We start from the raw sequence: 19794 nt of genomic DNA on the forward strand, positions 1-19794 counted from the left end.
TATTTACAAAAAATAATTTTTTAGTAATTTTAATCTTGAAATGTATACAGAGTGTCCAGTGAAGACCGTAACGTTTAAGAGTAGATTTCTGAAATTATTCGAGACGAAAATCCTAATATCAGAATGTCGAGGCTATAATAGTTTTTAAATTATAAGCATTTAAAGTTAGCAAATTATATCGTTTAAAGTTCGTGCGTTCAGATGTTGAGGTAAATGTCAACGCAAAATACCAAGAACACTTAAACGCGCGAGTTTTAAGCGATATGATTTGTTAATTTTAAATATTTATAATTAAAAAATTGTTATTTTAGTATTTTTGGCCTCGACATTTTGGTATTAATGTTTTCGTTTTAAAATGATCTCAGAAATCTATCCTTAAGCGTTGTTACGCTTTTTACCGGACACACTGTATATGTATAATGTAGAAATTTGAATTATTTCAAAATTTTACTATACATACATATACGTATCCTGCATCTTCGATTAAACGAGAATTGTTCTTGCTTTTTTTGGTTACATCATTTAAAATATTTAGGAATATTGTCATTTTGATTTAAAGGATTTTTTTCCACTTTGATCATTCCTAGAGAAACATGCTTTTGGAATGGATTGAATAAAAATATTTGTACTGTGAAAGTATTTATACAGTGCTTGTCAAAAGTTCCGTAATGGCTAATTACCTCTAGAAAATGATTGGTTTATTGAAGAAGTGTTTCAGATAAAGATTGTAGAGTTTAAAAAATTGATCAGATGATGGTATTTATTTGAACTTTAGATGACTTAAAAAGTGCGATCAAAATTAATAAAAATCTGAAATGACAACTCCTGCTTTTTAATGCATATTCTTATAGCTGACGTCAAGAGCTTTTCAAAACATTATAACAAAGTACATCTTGAATTATGAAGCTTGATAGTAATACCGCTAGTACTGGCATTATCCAAGATGTTCGACTAAAATCTTTTAAATGTTGTTTACTTTACCATATATTAAAGCAATTGGAGGCTGATCCCATTGTTTTCACTTTTAGTGTAAAAATGAAAATGAGCAAAATATGCCTTCCAAGCGATACAAGTAATACAGTGTGACACAATGGATCATTACATCTTTGTTGTTTGTCAATGTTAAACAAAGATGACATAATCCCTGTGTCGCACCGTGTCGCTTGTTGGAAGGTACACTCCAATAACCTTCACTTTGATATCATGTGTCTCTGAATATAATCTTGAACAACATTTAAGGCTTTAGGCTCCGTTACTTTTAATAATGCTAATGCCAGCGATACTATAATTTTCATGCTTTATTATTGATATATATTTGAAACAACCATTAATCGCTCGTCGGATGATTTCGGGAATAATATTTGATTCAGAGAGAGACGAATGTTAACAAAGTATAACACCAGGTTTAGTAAAGATACAAAAAATAATTTATTTAGTATTCTAAAATAAGTAATCAGAAATATAATGTGTATGATACAGTATAACCGCGTGTTTGTGCGTGCGTGCGTGCGCGCGTGCGTATGTGCGCGGTTGAGTCCGTCGTCAAGCGGTTCTGATTCGTGTAGCGCGATTTGATAATGGGCGCGCGGATTCGATCCGGAATATGAATGCGTAATAAATACGTGTAGTGAATACGTGTAGATGCGCGGGCATGCAGAATACAGAGTGCAGCGGCTAAGTTGTTCTTGCACTGTTATGAATGCACGGCAGCTACTGAAAACGCGATAGAGACGGAAAACACTCCATCCCTGTTTTCTTGCTGAAACCGGTAGAAAGATATCGGTAGAAACTTCCACCGGTAACCGAGAACGCTCGGTCGAGGTAGAGAATGCTCTGTTCTGTTTTTTCTCTCCGGTGCAGGATACGAGTCAAGCTAGTTCGCCGACGGCTGAGAATACTCAGCGGAGGCAGAGTACACTCTATCCTCTTTTCTCGCTACTTACTGTTGCTAGAATCTGGATCAGGTTTTCGGAGTGTTCTGGAAAAGAATCTGGATCGGAATAGGCCTTTTTACCACGCGATCGTGTCTTTTATTTTGCGTCGTTATTTTTCAGTTTTTCCCGGCAGCTGGCTTTCCTCTACGAGGCACGAGAAACCAGCGTGATGCAGTATGCTCGACGATATTCGGTGCGATTCGGATATTCTCGGAGCGGCGTTCTATATGGAATCGGCTAGTTAGTTGAGAATGATGGAGGGACATCATTATATTACACTTAATAAAAAATTGTTATTATAGTGTTCTGTAAAGCTCTCGACGTTACTCACAAAAATATGCAATAAAAAGTAGGAGTTTTTATTTGATTCTTTTGTTAACTTTGACGATGCTTTTTAGATTATCAAAAGTGTGGATGTACCGGATGGTCGAATATCGGATGTTTGGAAAGAAAGTGACATCGGACATCCGGTCGGATATTCGATAGGGCATTTATCCGGCTGGATACCAGATATTTTTTCGGATATTCGGCGTTCAATTTAAACAAAAGGAAAAAAAGAAGAGCAAGGGAAAAAAGCGATAATAAAAACGAATAGAATTTTACATCAATGACGCGAATTTTTAATGTAAAATTTCAACTGGATATATTGCCGAATGCTAAGATATTCGGCTATTCGGTCAGAAAATGGACTTCCCGGGTTATCTAGTGCATTCCTAATCAAAAATTCAAATAAATATCATCTAACAGATTTTTAAGCCCTACAGTTTTGTCTGAATTATTTTTCTAATAAACCAATAATTTCCAAGAAAGTTAGTCGTTTTGAACCTTTTGACACACACTGCATATCTATGTAACATCTATATTATATAGAGTGATTTATATAAAGTGATCAATTTAATTATTAGCATACCTTGAAGATATATGAAAAAGTAGTTTATATGTGTTTAGTACAAAAGGGGACATCATAGTGGATACAATTATTTTATGGGTGAAGAGATTGGGGACATTTGAAGGTTTATTTTCTAAAATTAAATCATTTGAATTTTTTTTATATAATATGATTCGTCTTTAATTGTTTTGTATATAAAAATTATATTAAGGTAGAGGTATAAAAAAAAGAAACTAATAGTTTATAAGATATGTTACTTTATTATGTCACAAAATGTTAAATAACTCATAAATCATTAACGTTTTGATAGTTGCTTTTTGATGTTATTAAGTGTACGTGATAGTGCAACTCTTGAAGAAGAAAAATCACCCCTGCTGTGCGACTGCTCAAAGATGAAGAAATTAAGTTTTTCGCACAGGTTTTTAATGAACAAATGGCTTTTTGCAAAAACAAATGAACATTTCAGACTTGTTCGAGGCTAGATTTGTTCGGCATTATGGAGACTACATTTTATTGAGAATTTCCAAGTTTTGCATTTAAATCTCAATGAATAGAGAGCGAGTGAAAAAAAGCCTTTTTCGATGTTTTTTTATTTTTTTTCTACTGAACTAATCGATTTTAACGTTCCACGTCTTATTTTGTAGTTATTTCGAATATCTACATTTTTTATACCAGTTTTTTTCCATACAATCAATATCTATCATTTTATAAGCGAAAAACCTGCTTTTTGCAACTATTCAATTTTTTTCGCATGTTTTTTTCACAAATCTTTAGTCTCACACATACGCATTTCTTTTCTGATGGCCTTTTGAGACTTTCGTGAAAAAAAATGTTGGTTTATAATTTTTTTCCGGTAAAATTTTACTTCTACAGAACTATTCTTGCTACTCGAAAAGGAGGGGTATACTATATAATGCGCATGAAAAATCATAAACAATTAAATATCTCGTAAACTGTTGCGTTTTAACATAATTTATATTATTCTGGATTAAGGGCAGGGGTGCACTATTACTACAATTTAAAACTTCTATATTATTTAAGATGTCCTTCGCCTTTTATTGATGCCTAGGGCTGTCAAGTAGCCGAGATTGCCAAGAAAGCATTTTCGGCGCTTGAAACAAGTGTGAGAAACAGCTCGCTGTCTCGTTTACTCTTGGCGCGCTGTAGGCGAGCACACGGACATGGGCTTGTGCTTGCCTGTGTATTACAGCGCCACTCCACGATAAACGGCCGAACTTATAGGTGTGGAAAAGTGATATTTTGACGATGAAATTTATGTTGTATGCCACTTCGTTATTATTTATTTAATTGTGAAAATGTGACTTGTCTCGTACTTATCAAAGTCGTAATTATCGATGAAAACTAAAGTTATTTTGGAATTTTATGTGTAAAAGCGTATATTTTATCCGTTTCAACAATTGTCGGACCGATGTTTCTGCCCGAATATAGGCTCACTTTACGTGCTTTTTACGACCATTTACTGACTGTCAAGGTAGGAAAGGACAGTTTTCATTGATTTTTACAAGTGTTTTAAAGTGATCTCGTCATTTCATCCAAATTGTCTTTATTTAAAAATGGCATGCAACATAAGTTAACGTGTCATTCCTCGCTTCTGATTTCACTATTCCAACATGGCCACCGCGACTAATCAGGAGCCTTAATATTAAAATATGGGACCTCCTTCGATTTTTAGATAGCATAAGTGAAACCTGGGCCTTAGTTCCACATGTTTGGAAGCCTGCGTAATTAGTAAGAGGGATCCAATAGCGTCCATCGCTAATGGGCCAATTTAAAATAAAATATTCTTAGTAAAGCAGTGAAAAATTATCAAGCACTGACCGATGTGAATGGATGTGTGCTAATGGTACCCTCTCTGACCAGTTAACAATGTGTTTAATGGCTTGCGTAAAGGTACGAACATAGAGAAAGCAGGTTTCCTGCTTTTTGATAACCAGCGCCATGCAGCGTCAAGAATATATACGTGATATCTTATGAGACCACGTATAATAAAAATACGTTCAAACTTGTCCGCGCGTGTCACCGGCGCGAGTGAATTTATCGGAACAAATGTTTAGTTTTTGCAAGTATTTAATCACTGAAGTGGATATTGATAGTTTAATTTCTTATTCGAAATAAAAGAAATAAAAGTCCAATAGATAAGTTCTTACTTTAAAATGTTTCTCTTGAGATCATTAAATAATTTATGATATTTATCATTATTTTTTCGACTTTATTTCGTATATCGAATCTTCTTTTTATTTTTGGTTTATTATCCAATAGATAGAAAACTTCATCGGATGAATCAGACATCTTTACTGGAAAACGTCAACTTAAAAATTTGCAAGTTTGCTTTAATATATTTCTACAGTCTACTGTCTACTGTCGCAAGCGCCGATAGTCTACGTCGATTGACGCTGGTTATCGGAAAGTAGAAAATCTGCTTTCTCTATGCTCGTACTCTATGGCACGGAAAAGCATCAAACAATGACAGCAGATAATTATCTTGACAAAAGAGCGGATCTTTTTTGTTGAGGTTCAAAGGTATAGTGGTTCATTATAGGTTTTCTTTGTCAATCAATCAGATCTTAATATTTTTTTGCCTGGAAGTTGATCGAGGGAATTTTAAAATTGCGAGGGGAAACATTTGTCTTAGAGTTTCACTCCTTGTGTTAAAATGCAAATTATGGTATCTTTCTTATCGGTAACACCAATTGTTTTATGTTATTATTCTGTTCATAAAAGTATTAAATTACGATAATGTAACTAAAAAAATTAATAGTTTATGAGATATTTAAGATTTTATGTCAACATATGTCATAATAAAGTGGCGTATAAAGTGGAGAGAGCAACGGCGCCGCGGTGGTGATTAAGGATCAATGGGGAGAGCTAACTACGGTTGATCTCAGAACTTTAATCCAGGCTTTAGTAAGATTAATGTTCTTTTTCGATAACACTATGTCGTCGGCGGATCGTAACATTGAAATTTTCGCAACGTTTTGATACTGTGCAAGATACGTAGATGATATACAATAATTTAGTACACTAAATCATTATATCTTTGTTGTCAAATGTCAAACAAAAATGAAATGATAACTGTTTTATACTGGGTGCATTCAATGATTGGATTCACACACACACACACACACACACGCGCGCGCGCGCGCGCGCCACACACACTCGCACACTTGCACACTCGCACACACTCCCACACTCACACACTCACACTCACACACTCACACTCACACACTCACACTCACATACTCACATACACACACAGAGCAAAAATAAATCTATTTAATATTTATTTATTATAGCATTTGTAATGTTTTATAGAATAACTTATCTCTTATCGATAATCTTTAATATTATATTTTTTATTTATTACTGTTTATTATTTTTTTAAGATCATGAGCGCTCACATTGAGCGATGTGAGCGTAATTATATAATGTCGCTCATACCTCTTGAGCGTTCACATTCTCACGGCTTTATAGAAATAATAAACAGTAATATGTGAATAAGAAATATAACGTTAAAAATTATCAGTAATAGATAAGTTATTCTACATTACGAATATTATAATATATAAACATATTGAGTTAATTTTTTTTTGCTTAGTGAGCGCAAGTAAGCGGTCCACTACTCGGAACATACTCACTGTGTCTCTTTCTGGAAAGCACCGACTATGTCCTTGATGGACCGTAAGATATTGATATTAATAGTAGGTGTTAATAGTAAGTAGCCGCGTAATAATTGAACAGTGTAATATTCAATTTCACAAGATTTCCGCTAAAAATGTAAAAGTGAAAATGAGATAGTCTGTAAAACAATTCTTTGTTATTCGAATGGGGATATGGATACCTGCAAAGCATTATAATGAAATGTGTATAAAAGTATAATAAAAATAAAAATATTTATTTTTAATTTGAAATAGATATCCTTGCGTTGACAGAAGGGTTAAATGTGAACGATGGCTAATTTTTGTCAAAATTATGTATACGCATACACACATATCTCTTGCATCATGCAATAGCATGCACACGTGCACTCATGCGTATAGACAATGTAATGTATTACTGTAATTAAAAAGTATCGGGATTGGGTCATTTAATCTGCGCGCTTCGAACATATCGAAGAAACATATTTTTGTTTATTAGTAGGATTGTTTCTATTTTTTGCCAAAAATTTCACATCATTACCTTTCTTAATCTACAAATAAATTGCTAAGGATTTTTAACATATCGAATTTTGTTGAATAAAGAATTTGCATAAAATTTTGTTTTTAGAATTAAATAAATTGCCGGTGATTTTTAACATATCAATTTTTGTTGAGTAAGGAATTTGTATAAAATTTTATTTCCGGAATGAAATTTTGCGTTGCGGAAGTGTTTCGATGATAAGTGCATGTCAAGAATAAGGATTTTTGAATGATATAAAATGTTCAAAGAACACACATTGAATACGAAGATCTCTCTGGAGGACCTTTTATTTCAACAGATGAGCAATACATCAAACAAATCAAAGATTTTGTGATTACTAATACGATTAACAATTCGAGATTGAACGTGTTGGAATATTGTTTGGTTTATTCCAGTTGATTTTGAAAGACAATTTGAGCATAAGACGCGTTTTGCATTGTTGTAAAAACGCTGGATTTTATTTTGTTTATGATTTTATGGTCAAAAATTCCATGAATATCATTTCACCAATCTCTATAATCGGCTAGTATGGCATCGTGTGACTTCCTGTTAATTCGGCTGAAATTATTACTTTGTGAACATCGTTTTGAATTGATTGATGTGAATTGAATCGAACAAAAAAAAAAGAATTTGCTGCGCATTCTAACGGCTATACCTAAAATTGATTGAAAAAGTATTTCGAAAATTGGAACAAACATTGGCATAAATATATTAAAATAGAAGGGGATTATTTTGAAGGGACTAAATAAATTTGAATGTATAAATTCATAGTTTGTGTTTTATTGTCAGTTTTTTTATTATTAATCTCGATACTTTTTGATCATAGTCATATACGCATAAGTGCACATATGCACATCCATAAATTCGGACAACGTACCCGTGATTCTTAATTATCAGAATTGGGAAGCAATCAGCGAGACATCGATACGATAAGTTCGGCACCAATTTAACATCGATTCTACGTCTAATTGATGATTATTTCTCACAGGATAACACATTACTAGTAATGTCATTACTATTATCGTTACTTTTTTCTATCTGTAATGGTAACATTAACGTTATTGCATTTTTATAATAACAGTAATAAATTCAGAAATTACTTTTATTGTTAGTTCCCTATTATCCTTATATTAAAAAAATATATCATATTATTTTTGATTGGATAGAAATATTTTATTTAAATAGAAATTGAAACATTGTATTTTGTATTTTATGTTTTAAGCTGCATTCCTATAGTTATTACCAATACTGCTCATATACATATAACGTGAACTATTCAGTATTGATAATGAATATTAGTGAGCAATCTTAATAACAATATGATAATGTTGAGAAACTTATTACTTAATAAGAATATTATTCAATAATAATAAGAATTTTTAAACAAATTTGTAAATTATAATGTATATTTTTATTAAGTAACATGCAGGATGGTCTATTTTAATCCATTCAGTAGAATATCTCAAAATCCTTATGTTTAAAACAAAAATATTCTACTTAGAAAATGAAAGTTCCTCAGTCACTAGAGGAAAGAAGATGATTTTAGTTAACTTTGAGAAGATGCCTTTAAGGTCGAGATTACCTAAAATTTTTTAAACGAAATTTATAGTTTTTATGTAATTTTATTTCTTTAATTATTCTGTTTGTAAAAATATTAAGGTAGAGATATTGAAAAATTTTCGAAAAACTTTTTTATAATCATATTTTAATATTTTTATACATAGAATAATGAGACAAATTAGTTGGTGTAAAAAAAAACACATAATTGCTTATTAAAAAAATTATGCATTTTGCGATTTGTATGCATAATATGCAACTATATGTTTTTTCTAATTATTCGGATTAACGGACACGCGCTGATGATCTTGATCTTGATATATATTATTAAGGTCATGTTTCTAAGTAATTTTCAAAAGGTTTTAGGTAGCGGTTACTGTTCGTTCAAAAATTATTAACAAATGAAGTTTAAAAAATAATGTCTTATTTCTGCTACATACTGACGGGCATTCAACTTCTCACGCGAACGGAGGTCCATTCCATATCTTCCCCCTGTCTAGGAGCGTACGATTTTCCACACACACACACACACACACACACACACACACACACACACACACACACACACACACACACACACACACACACACACACACACACACCCACACCCCCCCCCACACACACACACACACACACATCCACACCCACACACACGCACACGCACGCGCGCACGCACCAAGCGAGTTTCCACTCCACCTCCCTTTTCTGCCTCAAGGCGTACGACTTTCCAAACGAACCTTTACTTCACCTTCTCCCTTGTCCAAGAAAAGTTGATCGCCCCTTGGAGGGGAGGTGGGGTGGGCCTCGCTTTGCGTGGAAAGTCGATCATCTCTAAGCAGGGGGGAGATGGGATGGATCTCTGTTCGCGTAGAAAGTCGAATGCTTCTAAACAGGGTAGAGGGAGGGAAGGGGATTTTGTTTTACTTAGAAAGTAAATGCTAGTAGACAGAAAGAGTAATTTTTAATATTGTATACGTTAGAAATAAGATATTTTTTAAACTTTATTTGTTAATAATTTTTGAACGAAGAATGACCGCCCTCTAAAACCTTTTGAAGGTCACTTGGGGTCAGTACCTTGACAATGTCAAGGTTATCGGCGCAGTTTGTTAATCCGAATAATTACAGCGTTTTCTTTACACCAACTGATTTATTTCTTATTATTCTGTGCAGAAAAGTATTAAAGTACGATTACTGAAAAATGAATAGTTTATGTCCAAGCCTCAGGAGATTTCATTTCACGAGAACTAAAGGTTTTAAGAAAGTGATATGAAGAGTCTCATTAACAATAACTGTAGATCAATGCCTTATCGCACGTATCACGACTCGAACATACTCTGTTAAGGTTTCAAAACAATTATTTACGTACAAACGCAATAACTCTGCTTGAATCAGTGCATTCATTGATTCGTTTTTAGGTCAAGGAAATAATTCCATGAGATAAGTTCTGAGATAGGGCCGTGCGACTTTACGAAAGTGAATGAAAAGTGGAGATTAAAATAAGATGATGCAATTAATTTTAAATAAATCAATGATTAATAAAAAGTTTTTAAGAGCCAACGCAAGATGTTGTGCGAATCATACATTTTATTAATATTAAACTAGTACATTATAATGTTTTTGACCCACGGTTAGGGTCCTCTTCAGTAATTATCATTAAATTCAAATACATAGGAAAAAAGTTAAGTTAATCTCGGTGAGATTGTGTATATTACAATATATGATAATGCGATTATAAAGTTACAAATTCGGTTTGGTCGTTAGATATATATAAATATTAATGTAGGTTGTCAGGTTATATCCATTCAGTTTCCAACGAAAATTATGTCCATTAAACTTCCTATAATTATTAAGTAATTATTAAGAAATTAGAGTTTGAAATATCGTGTAAATGTTACAATACATAATTAGGATTTATATGAATCTCATGGATGAAAGTGTCTAATTTTAAATAAATGAAATCTAAACAATTTATAAGTAATTATTAATATAATTAATTAAAGTTTATTTTTTAAAAACATTTTAAAAAATCAAGTCAGTATCAGTGCGCTCCTCACTCTGGTGAAGTTAACAGTAAGGTTCACGAAACGTTAGCAATGGATAAAAGCACGGCAATAACCCGCAAACCTTTTGGTATCTTTGAAGATAATACTCGTGAAACCCTAAAAAGTATTATCAACATTTTAAAAAGTATTTAATAAATTAAAAGTATTTAGATTTACTAAATTATTAATGGTAATATGAAAATTCTTTCATTATATGTATTATATTGTAATCCACGGGTGTCCTTACATTAATTTGGAGGGAGATGAACCGATCTTAGGAAATGTTTTTAAAATTTTGCTCTATTTCTTGTCGTTTCTTATATTAAATAGTTTTTGAATTAACGGAATGATGTGATGTAAGTGTAAGTTCATTTAATAATGATAAAAGATTAAAAAATTTAAAGTGGATTCTGACATAAGCAGTGTAAGGAAAAACTAAAAATAAGATAGATTCTAGAGATTAAGATTAGGTTTTCGTTTGAGGAAGCTGAGGATAGGAAAGCTCTAAATTTTAATAGGTTTACTAACTCTAAATAATTTAAGGGTTGAGGGAATTGAGTATTTGGAGGGGAAAATTTTTCTAAATCGTGGGAATTTGAAAGGTCAGAGTAGGAAATTGTAAATTGTTTGTTAATGACTGAGGGAGAGGAGTGATTGTTAACAGTCAGTTCATATTCTAAAGGAATTTCAGGAGGCTCCAGAAAAGGGAAATAAAAAATTTCAGGATGGTTGTTATTTTGGTTTAAACGTGGAGAAATAGAACGGGAAATATGAGGATTGGAAGGATGGAAAGGGGATTAGCTTGAGGAGAGGAAATAGGTTGAGTTAATGAGGTAGAGGAAATTGTGAGGACAGATTCGAAAAACTAACAAGGGAAGTAGAATCAGAAATGTTTTTATATTCTAGCGCAAACTTTCTCTATTTTTCTAATGACTGACAATAAATTCAAACGTTTTGACTATTAATTTATTCGACAGTTGTAGGGTTTTGAGAGGCATTTTTTTTCTGTCTATTCTGTTTATTCTTAATTTGTTTAGTTAATTTTAACTTCTGAAAGCGCACTGTGTGTATGTGTGTGTGTGTGGAATTTAGAATTAAAGAGAACACGATTATATTTTTGTCCGCTCTGGTTATTAAAAGATTTGAAGGGTAACATCACGGTAATATTTATCACTAAGGATTATAATGATAAAATGCGCGAAATTATCTTGGATATTAACACTTATAGGATGATAAAAAAATATCCTACTAATAAATTGACTACGGAAATACGGACGCTCTTGACATGTTGGAAGGCTAATACTTTATTGATCAATCTGTATAGAAAAAATTATATGTATCCGATGGAGATTTACCGAGATCTTATGGGCTGCCAAAAGTGCATAAGGAGGGCAACCCTCTAAGAATTGCCAGTTGCATTAATAGTCCCTTCTTCAAGTTAGCTGATTTTCTAAAAGATATCATTGACAAAAGTTTCAAACAAAATTTCAGTTACATAAAAAACAATTTTGATTTGGTTAAAAAAATCAATGGTTTGCCTTTGCAAGAAGATTACCAAATAGTTTCTTTTGACATTTCGTTCATGTACTCTAACATTCCTAATTAATTATAGCGTTAAAGAGTGTTTTGGGAAGATGAGGCCTGATATGCAATAACATTTCTATTCCTCTCCATGAGTTCAAAATAACCATTTCCATTATTTTAAAATCTACTTTCTTTAAGTTTAATGACGTTATTTACAAACAAATATTCGGTGTGCCCATGGGATCTCCTCTTTCTCCAATTTTAGCGGATGTAATAATACAGGATTTGGAATGTAATATATTTAATACATTAACCACGTACATTCCATTTTATTATCGTTATGTGGATGACATTGTTTTTGCGGCTCCGAATAATCTTATTAGTACTGTTTTGGGTTCTTTCAATTCTTACCACGAACGCATCAATTTTACTGTCGATTATGGTGATGATAGAGGTATAAAATTTTTTGGATATCAAACTTTTGATTGAGAATGGAAGAATTATTTTTGACATTTACAAGAAGCCTATAAATTCCGGAAAATATCTTACTTTTTTTCTAATCATTCTATAGAACACAAAAAGGGTGTTGTAATTGGTTTATTGGACAGAATTTTATTCCTTTCCCATCCTAAATTCCATAATATTAATATCATTTCTTTAATCATAACTCTCCAACGGATATCCATTAAAATTTTTATTTACAACAATTAATAATAGAATAAAAACTCTGTCATTAAAAAAGAATTTTGAGTTAATTAAAAAACAGAATGTCATTTCTAACGCGGATTCTTTTAACATTAATACAAAATTATTTACCATTCCTTACCTTAAAAAAACTTCTGAAAAATTCAAATTCATTATAAATAAATTTGATTTTCATTTAGTATATAAACTAATGAATAGCATGAGCACGTTCATAAAAACTGGCAAGGACAAAATTAAAAAAGAAGAGCATTCTGATGTTGTCTACCAAGTTAATTGTAAGGATTGTAATCATTCTTATGTGGATCAGACTAAAAGGAAGTTGAAGACGCGACTGAAAGAACACATGAAAGATTTAAATAAACCTTCTAATTCCTTGTCTGTTATTTCGTGTCATAGACTAGACAATGGTCGTAATATCAATTGGGAAAACTCCAGAATTCTAGATTCAGAATGTTCTTATTATAAAAGGTTCGTTTCGGAGATGATACATATCAAACGGCAAGAAAATGGCTTAAATAAACAGAGTGACACCGAACATTTTCCCGAAATTTATCTCCCACTCATTGGAAATAGTTCCTCTCTCCACTTTTAATATTTCTCTTTCCTTATTTTGTTTCCTCTCCTTTCCTCTCATAATATAAATATACTACGGTTTGGACGGTTTTTTGTCATTGTCAGAAGTAATTTTTATTATCGTACTAAAAGTTTTTACATATTCCGGTTCGTACTGATGAGTTTTTGTGCTATAAGATACGTGGTAAGTTTTGATCACAATTTCACAATTTCAAATTAATTTTCTGCGAACTTAGTATTGATTATGTTTGAAAATAAAGGAAAGATTTTTTGTTTTATAATAGAACTTGGAAATTCCGTATCTTTACATGAAGTTTCTCATCGTTTCTTAAGAAAAACATAAATTGCAATAGATTATTTTATTAGAAGATTGTAACAGCTTTTCTGACTTCTATTCATATTGTTTTTCATACCACAAGCAAGAAGAAATTATTTTAACTTTTAAGTGCGATCATTGCGACCGTAATGGCATGTACTTTTTGCCTATTAATTTCTTTATGTAATTTTTATTTTAACATCCGACTTGCGTTTAGTTTGTAACTTTCAATTTTGTTATCTTTTTATGTACTGATGATGGTCAAATCTTGACCGAAACGTCTACTTATTTATTTGGGATTTTAAATACATGACTTGTTTACATCTATTGTTGTGGCTGTATGCTTTTTATTATTTATCTTTTGTAATTGTTTAGCTACTTTCAAAAATTTTAATTCTATATGATTCTGTTTAAAAAATCGAGGGAATATTGACCTGATTTTAAGGATATCTCAAAGTTAACCAAGATTACTATCTTTTTTTCTCTTTTGTAACTAAGCAACTTTTGTTTGAAACATTTTTGTCTTAAACTTAAGGATTTTGGATTAAACTTCAGAAACTGGGCGATTTCACCAATTCCAATGACCTTGACATAACATATGTTGTTAAGATCATGACTATAAGTGATCTCCCACAAATTTTAACCGTCGTTCATTATTTGTTAAAAAGTTATTAATAAAAGAACTTACTTCCTTCCCTGCTTAGAGGCGTGCGATTTCCACGCGAAGTGACTCCCACCCCACCTCTCTCCTTACTTAGAGGCGTACGACTTTTGTATTTGTAGTATTGCACATGGGTTTCGACTTTTCATGTGAACCTATTTTTTAAAAAGAATTGAAAAATTAATACGTTTAATTTAAACTTTATTTGTTAATAACTTTTTAACGAATAAGCGACAGTTAAAATTTGTGAGAGATCACTCAGAGTCATGACCTTGACAACATATGTCAAAGTCATTAGAATTGAGGTCGCTCATTTTTTAAAGTTTTACCGGATTTGAAATGTTCTACTTGTATTAAAATGGACTACCCTGCATATTAAGAAACAAAAATATATAAATAATTATAGAAAATTTATTGAAATAATTTTAAAAACATTTGCTGTATGGAGATTAGTTTAGAGTCTTATTCTAATATTAATTAAATTTAATATTTATTATTAAATATTACAATTTTAAAACCTAATATCTTTTAAACATTAAATTGTTACTTCCTAAGTATAAATTACTTCTAAATTATCACTTTCTACCGTTTCTGACGGTAATGGGAACAGTAACGAGATATTTTTTTTATAAAGAATAAACAGGGGAGTGATGATAACGAGTTATTTCTATAAAGTTACTTTTTTTATGAAGTAATGTTTCTAACCTTGCTAACTATGCATTGTATAAAATTTTGAACGATTAGCTAGTCTACGATTAGCTGATCTCGTTTAAGTTATAAAATGTACACGTCCAGTGTCGCATTATTCGCGATGCGCGCGTGCACTATTGTGTCTTTTATTCGATATGTCTTGATTTCGAAAAAAAGGATGTTATAATAAAAGAAGAGTACCAACGTTTAAAATAATCCAAAAGATAAAAAGAACATTAATTCGAACAAATAATGGCATGCTAATTTCGTGAAGAAAGAAATTCCACCACCTCTCACTTATAAAATCTAGCATATTGGAAAATGTTTGATGCACTTATGTTTGTTTCCACCAATGTATATTGACTTTAATCTTGATTCAACTTACTCTTCAGCTTTTCCTAATTTTTAGAATTAGAAAAGATGAAGAATAAGTTGATTAAAGTTAATCTATAATACATTGGAAACGTACATTAATGTTTTATTCCATAAGTTTTTAAAAAGTTTATTAAGCAGATATAAATCGAAAGATTAAAACAAAATTTTACAGCGATACATTGTTTTTTTGAATTCATGACGTACTGAAAAAAAAATGAAAAGATTATACTGGTATTCATATTCAGTTCTTATTACAAGACCGTTTTAAGTAATATCTTAAGATGCTAATGCGGCCTTTTGATTGATTCGTAACTTAAGACAGAATTTAAGACGGTCTTGAATATAAGAACTGACTATAAATATTTAGAGTCGTTAAGCGTCGTCTACAATGAACAGCAATAGAGACTATATATGTCGGGAGTAAGCTGGTTTTCCGACCTAACCAGAAATGGTTGATCGATCAACGTCAAATCACTACTACTAGTACTACTAGAAGTAGAATGGAGCGCTGAAACCAGCATCTGTTCGAGAGAGAAAGCTAGAGTCTCAGTTGACTGTAATGTGCATGTGCCATTCTTATTACACTTAATTTAATTCTGAAATATTTTATGTAGGCATCAGTTATGTAACAACATATAGGTTTACATATGTTATTGATATTTAATATATGATATTTATTTCATTTTTTTGAAAAGGTTTCTGAAAAATAAATTTTGTGAAAAATGACTGTTATTTTATAAAATTTATAAGAATATTTGAGTCAATTTTACTTTAATCTTACACGCATTCTCATATTAAAGTTAATTCTAACACTAATTTATTAAATACAATAGATTAAGTTAGTTTTATTATCATTTTGTCTAAGATACATAACCTAAAACGTCTGAAATTAACAATATCAATGTGTAAGAATCACTAAACACAATTTACACAAATGACAGTACTGACTCATGCGCATTGTGAACATTTGAGACTGTCTAGCTTTCTCTCTCGTATAGTAACAGATGGCGACTTCACGTTTAGTACGAAGTCTGTTCAAAAAGTATCGCGAATTTTGAATTTCCGCGGGTTACGTATATTCGATTTTCGATTTTTTGTGGCGTTATGTTGGTACTCATGTCTCTCACTTATGCCGACAAGTTCGGCCATTTTGAATGTTCAGTTAATTTTTGACAGCTGCTTTGCTTGCACGTGTTTTGGCTCGTCTTCGATTTTTGCGTATTCCAAAAAATGGATCAAAGAATCTGTATCAAATTTTGTGTGAAAAACAAAATTAAGTGCGCGGACGCATTCCGAATGTTGACTGTGGCATATGGTGAAGCTACCTTGGACCGAAGCAACGTTTATCGGTGGTACAAAATGTTCTCAGAGGGCCGAGAAGATGTGAACGACGAAGAGCGTGCCGGACGCCCGAGCACGTCAACAACAGACGAAAACATTGATGAAGTGAAGAAAATAGTATTGGCCAATCGGAACGGTCAATAAGGAATATTACCTGCAAGTTATGCGCAATTTGCGCGAAGCAATCCGCCAGAAACGCCCGGATTTGTGGAAGAACAAAAATTGGCTTTTGCACCATGATAACGCCCCTGCTGACACATCGTTGCTTGTGCACGAATTTTTGATCAAAAACAACACACTAATGATGCCGCAGCCACCGTATTCCCCAGATCTGGCCCCCTGTGACTTTTTCTTGTTCCCGAAACTGAAGAGGCCCATGAAAGGACGACGCTACGCTACGATTGAGGAGATAAAGACGGCATCGAAGGAGGAGCTGAACAAGATCACAAAAAATAATTTTTTGAAGTGCTTCGAGGATTGGTAAAAAACGTTGGCACAAGTGTATAATATCTGATGGGGATTACTTTGAAGGGAACAAAATAGATATTCATGAATAAATAAATAATTTTTGAAAAAACACAAAATTCGCGATACTTTTTGAACAGACCTCGTACATGGATGCCATAGGCAATTCCACTTCCAGTAGTATATGTTCTAAAGAGATTATGAGAATCTCTTCACGAAATGACATGTTATCGAAAGATATTTGCTTGATTTAATGTTTTATTTCCATAAACTTTTTACATCATTTCGAACACTTGTTTGATAAATCGGCTTTAAAACAAAATTCTATAGCGGTATGTTGCTCTTAATAAATTTATAATGTATTAAATCAATAAGCTATGTAAAACAATATGCGATCAGCTAATTGTAGATTATTTACATTTTATATATAAGCTAAGAATCGCGAATATTGTTTGGCAATAATTTTTAGATGGCACTATTAATGATCATAAAATAATCAGTTTTAAAATTTATGGATCGCAATGTGTGTATAGTATACAAAATAATAAACAATATATTTCATTCATACAAAAAGAAATTTTTACAATAGGTGCAATTTTTTTCTAATTTCTCAGAGAGATAAGAATTATTTTCATCTTGTAAGTTGTGAGAGAGGTATTTCATACAATTAAAAAAATATTTTCTTATTAAGTGTTCTTATGCAAGTTAGATGAATAATTTTTAATTTACACACGCACACGTACATGACGCACGTATACATTTGTTTTAATTCGAGAAAATGTTTCTAATGTGTATATTAATTTTAGTAAGTAATAGGGATTCGTATAAGGAACCAAGCAGCCATGTTGCTACTGAAAGATACTCACCTGTTCGTCGGGCATCGGAAGGATCGGGTGCACCTGGACCAGGCATACAAGCACTTCAACAAGAATATCAACAATTACAAAGATTAGCATCACCTTCACACAGTCCTGCGAGTATTCCTGGTTCTCCAGTTCACGAAAGAGGTGTAGCAGCAATTACGCAAGGTATTAATTTTTTTTATAGAATATTTTGTTAATTTAATATGTAATGCATATTATTATAATTTTTCAATATAAATCAGCAAATGAAACCATAGATAAGGTGGGTCTTGGTGCCTAATAATATTCTCATGTAAATTTTACAATTTCCAGTTCATGCAAAATGTGCACCGATTACATTGCCGACAATTTACATTTTTTTTTGTATTATAGACTGGACAAAGTAATTTTTATAGATTTTCATCACGCTAGAAACACACGCACATGAATTTAGAAACGAAATTGCTTTATCATGTCACACTTTTGAAAAAATTAAACTTAAAAGTGCCGAAATTGTAATTTTTTAATATCTACCTTTGAATTAAAATATTTGAAAAATATGACGAAATAGTGCAATTTTATTTGCGAATTTGTTTTCAGCGTTAATAATCTATAAATCACCTATTATATTGGCGATTTTATGCAAAAGTTATAATTATAATTAAAAGAAAGAACTTATTTTAAATCCATAAGTAATATTTCTTTTTGAGGAGAGACTCCGAGGTAGAGATTTATAAATGGTGCAGTATTGGCTTGAAATTTCAATACAGGATACCTATATATATCAATATAAGCATAATATCTACTATTTCAATTCAAGTACAGCTCTAATTTTTCATCAAAAATTATTATTAATATGATTGGAAACGAGACCGTTTATTAAAACTTTAAAATACGAAGCGCCTACCGATCCGAGTGTTAAGATGTTGAACTATTATATAATATACACTTATTCAAATTGAATTAATTTTCAGAAATAATAATTGCGTGTCGATAAGATTATCGGACATTCACACAATCAATCTGAAACAAATACCCCCCCCCCAAATTTCCCAAATCTTAAAAACTGTAATGAACTTATTGCGAAAAATATTGCCTCGGCCGGGAGTCGAACCCGGATCTCTTGCATTCCATGTATAGAGTTTTAATATAATATAAACGGTCTCATTTCCAATCATATTGTTTATACACGCGTGTTTATACATGCGTAACTTTCTATGCATATCGATTATTGCGAAGAATGTTGCTAAGATCTCGGTAGTCTAAAGGCTTAGGACGCTCGCATGAAATGCAAGAGACCCGGGTTTGACTCCCGGCCGAGGCAATATTTTTCGCAATAAGTTTATTACAGTTTTTAAGATTTGGGAAATTTTTGGGGGGATTATTTGTTTCAGATTGATTGTGTGAATGTCCGATAATCTTATCGGCAAATTATTATTTCTGAAAATTAATTCAATTTAAATGAGTGTATATTATACAGTAGTTCGACATCTTAATACTCGGTAGGCGCGTATTTTAAAAAAATTATTTATATTACAAAATTTATTTTGTGATACTTAAGTGATATATTATTCGTATAAAAGGTTTGATGTCAATAATTGGCGCAAAGTTAAATTTTATTTTTTCAATCTAAATGATATAACACATGGATCAATAAGTCCCGAGACTAACAATGAAAACAAC

The 19794-nt window shown here is 31.8% G+C and overlaps 1 protein-coding gene across 1 annotated transcript in view; it reads left to right on the top strand.

The window, feature by feature from the left end:
- Window positions 1-19794, top strand: part of LOC108757265 — a 105553-nt gene that overhangs the window by 503 nt on the left and 85256 nt on the right. Inside the window, exon 2 of the mRNA XM_018501731.1 lies at window positions 18076-18297. Coding sequence (XP_018357233.1) covers window positions 18076-18297 — 222 coding nt within the window. The remainder of the gene's footprint in view (window positions 1-18075; window positions 18298-19794) is intronic.

Source organism: Trachymyrmex septentrionalis, unplaced genomic scaffold (genome assembly GCF_001594115.1).
Source record: "Trachymyrmex septentrionalis isolate Tsep2-gDNA-1 unplaced genomic scaffold, Tsep1.0 scaffold135, whole genome shotgun sequence".
In the NCBI taxonomy this organism is placed as follows: domain Eukaryota; kingdom Metazoa; phylum Arthropoda; class Insecta; order Hymenoptera; family Formicidae; genus Trachymyrmex; species Trachymyrmex septentrionalis.